At 37.5% G+C, this 5,124-nt stretch overlaps 1 protein-coding gene across 1 annotated transcript in view; it reads right to left on the reverse strand.

Annotated features, from left to right (window-relative positions):
- The window catches only part of LOC119423588 (janus kinase and microtubule-interacting protein 3-like), a 185,403-nt gene extending 180,657 nt beyond the window's left edge, over window positions 1–4,746 (reverse strand). The window contains exon 1 of the mRNA XM_037690987.1: window positions 4,198–4,746. Within this exon, the coding sequence (XP_037546915.1) occupies window positions 4,198–4,746 (549 nt within the window). The remainder of the gene's footprint in view (window positions 1–4,197) is intronic.
- Window positions 4,747–5,124: the final 378 nt, after the last annotated feature.

The raw sequence follows: 5,124 nt of genomic DNA on the forward strand, positions 1-5,124 counted from the left end.
ACATCTATAAATACATATACACATACATCTATAAATACATATACACATACATCTATAAATACATATATATACACATCTATAAATACATATATATACACATATATACATTTATATATACACATATATACATTGAAATATATACATACATACATTTATATATATATACATACATACATTTATATATACATATATACATCTATATATACATATATACATTTATATATACATATATACATACACATATACATACACATACACACATACATACATATACATACATACATATGCATACATACATATTTACATATAATAATAATAATAATGTCATCACAATGTCAGCACTGTATGTTTCCATACAATGGCGAAATTAGTCTCTGCATTTAACCCATCCACCACCAGGTGGTGCAGTGGGCAGCTATTGAAAGCGCCCGGGGGACATTTTGGGGATTAGACGTGCTGCCCAGAGACGCCACGTGATACATACATACATACATACATACATACATACATATATACATACATACATACATATATACATATACATACATGCATACATCTATAAATACATACATATATGCATACATCTATAAATACATACATATATGCATACATCTATAAATACATACATATATGCATACATCTATAAATACATACATGTATGCATACATCTATAAATACATATATATATTCATACATCTATTCATTTATATATATACACATCTATACATCTATACACACACACACACACACATACACATATATATACATATATACATATACATATACATACATATATACATATACATACATATATACATATACATACATATATACATACATACATATACATACATGTATACATAAACATATACACATATACATTTACACATATACATATATATGCACATACACATACATACATATACATACATATACGTACATACATATACATACATATACGTACATACATATACATACATACATACACACATATATATACACAAGTATTATTCCAGGAATTGAACCCAGGGGTCTACAAATTTTATTTTTTTATTTATTATTTAACTTTTATTTAACCAGGCGTATTCCATTGAGATCACAGTTCTCTTTTGCAAGGGAGGCCTGGGCCTGAACACAGCCTAACAAGCATGTTTTTGGTCCGTGGGAGGAAACCAGCATAATCAGAGAAAACCCACGCAAGCACGAGAAGAACATGCAAACTTCACACGGAAAGATCCCAGGTCAAACCAAGAATTGAACCCAGGACTTTCTTGCTGTGAGACAACTTTGCTAACCACTGAGCCTTTGTGTTGCCAAAATTAAGACTCCATTATTTCAGATTGCTGTTCGACTCATCATCTCTGCAAACAAATGACTTAATGACAGCATTCTTATTTACAACTATTGGAATTAGCAATAGTTTTTGAAGATACAATCAAACTTCAAAAATAATTGAACATGTTTTCAAGGTTTTTGCAAATACAAGCCATTTCAAGCAGGCTGTAAAAACACCTGCTAGTTATTAAAACATTTAACAATGAATAAGACAAGCAAGAAGCTACATTGATTGGTGCTTTTTAAATATGATGTTCACAAAGTTTTAGTTGGTTTTCCAGATGGCTCATGATTAAATTTTTTTTCTGTTTATTGTCTCAAACAGTTCAGCTGTATGATATCTAATTTCCAAATGGCATTGGACTGTTTCCCTCTCTTTTTTCATGTCATTCTGGACTTCCTGAATATTTAATCAATCACTTGGTCATGTGTTGTGTACAGTCTCAAGAGGACCGAGATACTCGAAGGTTTCAGCTAAAGATTGCTGAGCTCAGCGCAGTCATTAGGAAACTGGAAGACCGCAATGCTCTGCTGTCTGAAGAACGAAATGAACTGGTAATAATAGCTATGTACACTAACTCTAGCTCTAACACAACCTGAACATTAAAAAAAATAGACTGGTGTATTTTGAAGTGATGGTCTGTAAAATAGTTACCGATATCACATCATTTCATGGAGCACGAACTGGGGAAAAAGAGACAAAAATCTTCATCAAGGCTAGGATATGACTATCCAAACTTTGGACTAAAAATATCCCAGAGCCCTAGATGGCACAAGATTTTGTTGAGAAAGACAAATTCATAAACATTTTGTTCAGCATGACTTATTGCTTTACTGGTTCTATATTTTTAATAATGCTGTATTTTTTTTTATTATATTGTAGGATTTTTATGTTGTTCTATTTTTTTTTTTTTTTTTTTACTTCAGCTGAAGCGTCTGAGAGAAGCAGAGAGCCAGTTTCTTCCACTTTTGGATAAAAACAAACGCTTGAGCAGAAAAAATGAAGAACTGTCTCTTGCCCTACGTCGCCTTGATAATAAACTTCACTTTGTCACCCAGAAGAACCTAGAGATGGCAACTATGGTAATCAACAACACATGGTCAAACCAGTACATGAACTCAACAAGACAAACACATTTCAATCTGCATTCAACCAGCACAGTTCAATAATTGCTTTTCACCACCATTCACATTTAACACATTAAAAATACTTGTTGATAGGGAGGATTTTGATCTTATCAAGAGCAATTCCTACCAATACATATCATGATTTAACTGAAACACCCATTGTTCCTGGCAAACTTAATAACATCAGCTTCTGTTTTGGTACACAGAGGAGACCGAGTTCATTGAATGACTTGGATCACAGCCATTCCACCAGTTACCATGGTTATGGACAGAATGAGAGAGAAATTGAGTTCCTACGGTTACAAGTGATGGAGCAACAGCACATTATTGATAACCTATCCAAGGTACTACTCAGAATCAGCTTTATTGCCATTGCACCGAAGCACAACAAAATTGAATTTCAGTACAGCCCATCTGAGAGAAACATGAACAAACAGACATGGGGCTGTTACAGCTACTATAGCTTTACAGAATAAGAATGCCTTTATTGTCATTATACGCAAGTACAATGAAATTAAGAGCCATTCCTTTTTTCAGTGCAAAAACATACTTAAGTAAAACACATAAAAAATGTAAAAAATTTAACGTAATATAGATATAATAGCACTATGAAAGTAAAAATACAAGTATTTCACAATTATATTGCACATTATGGATATTAGTGAGGTAGTTAAGGTGATTGACAGTATGAAATGTCAGTAGTATTGCACAATAGAAGTCCAGGTGTTTGGGAGGTTACTGTAGATTATTAAATCAGTGCATGTGTGAGTTCAGTGTGGTGATGGCTTTCGGGAAAAAACTGTTCTTGAATCTGTTTGTTCGTGTTCTGATGCACCTGTAGCGCTTCCCTGAAGGTAACAAGCCAAACAGTTCAAAACTCGGGTGTGAACAGTCCTTGATTATGCTTTCTGCTCTGTTGAGGCAGCGTGATGTATAAATGTCCATCAGGGAGGGGAGATGGCAGCCAATTATCTTTTGTGCTGTCTTGACTACTCTCTGAAGCCTCTCCCTGTCAGCCAGGGTGCAGCTGCCGTACCATACTGAGATACAGTATGTCAGCAGGCTCTCGATGGACGAGCGGTAGAAAGTCAACAGCAATTTGGTGTTCAGGTTGTGCTTCTTAAGTACTCTTAAGAAGTGTAGTCTCTGCTGAGCCTTCTTGATGACCGCTGTGGTGTTCTATTTCCAGTTAAAGTCAGCAGAGATATGGACACCAAGAAATCGGAAAGTGTGAACCCTCTCCACGCACTCGCCGTTGACGTAAAGGGGGGCTAGGTTGGTGCTGTGCTTCCTGAAATCAACAATTACCTCCTTGTGTTTTTTTGATATTCAGAGTCAGATTTTTCTCTGAGCACCAGGTTGCTAGCTCCAGGACCTCCTGTCTGTAAAATGTCTCATCTCCCTTAGAGATTAGTCTGACCACTGTGGTGTCATCAGCGAACTTGACGATGAGGTTGTTGTTGTGGGCCGAGCTGCAGTCATGGGTGTAGAGACAGTACAGAAGGGGGCTCAGCACACAGTCCTGTGGGGAGTGAGTGCTCAGCGTACGAGTGGAGGAGAGGTGGGGACCAAGTCTTACAGATTGGGGCCGATTGGTTAGGAAGTCTTTTATCCAGGCACAAGTGTGTGTGTGTGTGTGTGGGGGGGGGGGGGGAGATTGTCCAATATATTTATAAGAATGTCCGGAATGATTGTATTAAAGGCCGAGCTGAAATCCACAAAGAGCATTCGAACGTAGCTGTGCTGTTGTTCCAGGTGGCTCAGCGCGGTGTGGAGAGCTACTGTAATAGCATCCTCCGTGGACCTGTTGGTGCAATATGCAAACTGGTAGGGGTCAAAGTTCAGAGGGAGATAGTCCTTGATAGGCTGGAAAACCAGTCTCTCGAAGCACTTCATGATTACTGGAGTGAGAGCCACTGGTCGGTAATCATTCAGGCTGGTGATGGTAGGCGTTTTCAGCAGTGGGATGATGGTTGCAGATTTTAAGCAGGGAGGGATGACTGGCTGGGCCAGGGAGAGATTGAAAATTCTGGTGAAGGTGGGGGCAAGCTGGAGGGCACATGCTTTGAGCACCCTACCAAGTACTCCATCTGGGCCAGTAGCTTTCCTGGGGTTCACTGATTGGAGCGAACATCTAACATTGTGCTCCCGTACAGTGAATGGAGTGGTGCAGTAACCGGGTAGGTGTGGAGGCAGGGCAGGATCAGATGAGTGCTGCTGTGGTGCATCAAAGCGTGCAAAGAAGCAGTTTAGCTCCTCTGCTAGTGATGCCTCAGGTCTCATGTTGTCACCTCACAGCCTCTATAGTGTATGATGTTTTTTTAACAAACCTTATAGTGGAAGTACTATGAATGAAACAACTTGTAGTATTAGTACTATAATAATAATAATAATAATCATTTTATTTAAAAAGCGCCTTTCAGGACACCCAAGGACACTTTACAGTAAGAAACATATCAGAAAGATTGTGTTAAAACAAACAAGCACAGTGCAAAGGTCAACAGGAATAAATTACACAAAGACTATAAATACATACAGAATATAAAATACTGCAGGTGTAACAACCCTACATATCCTATACTAGAACTCTTACAACCCTCTTGTGCAGTACAACAGCTATAACAATTGTATAGTACCAGAACATTGGTAGTAATAAACAGT

This window comes from Nematolebias whitei, chromosome 17 (assembly GCF_014905685.2).
Source record: "Nematolebias whitei isolate Nwh7 chromosome 17, NemWhi1, whole genome shotgun sequence".
In the NCBI taxonomy this organism is placed as follows: Eukaryota; Metazoa; Chordata; class Actinopteri; order Cyprinodontiformes; family Rivulidae; genus Nematolebias; species Nematolebias whitei.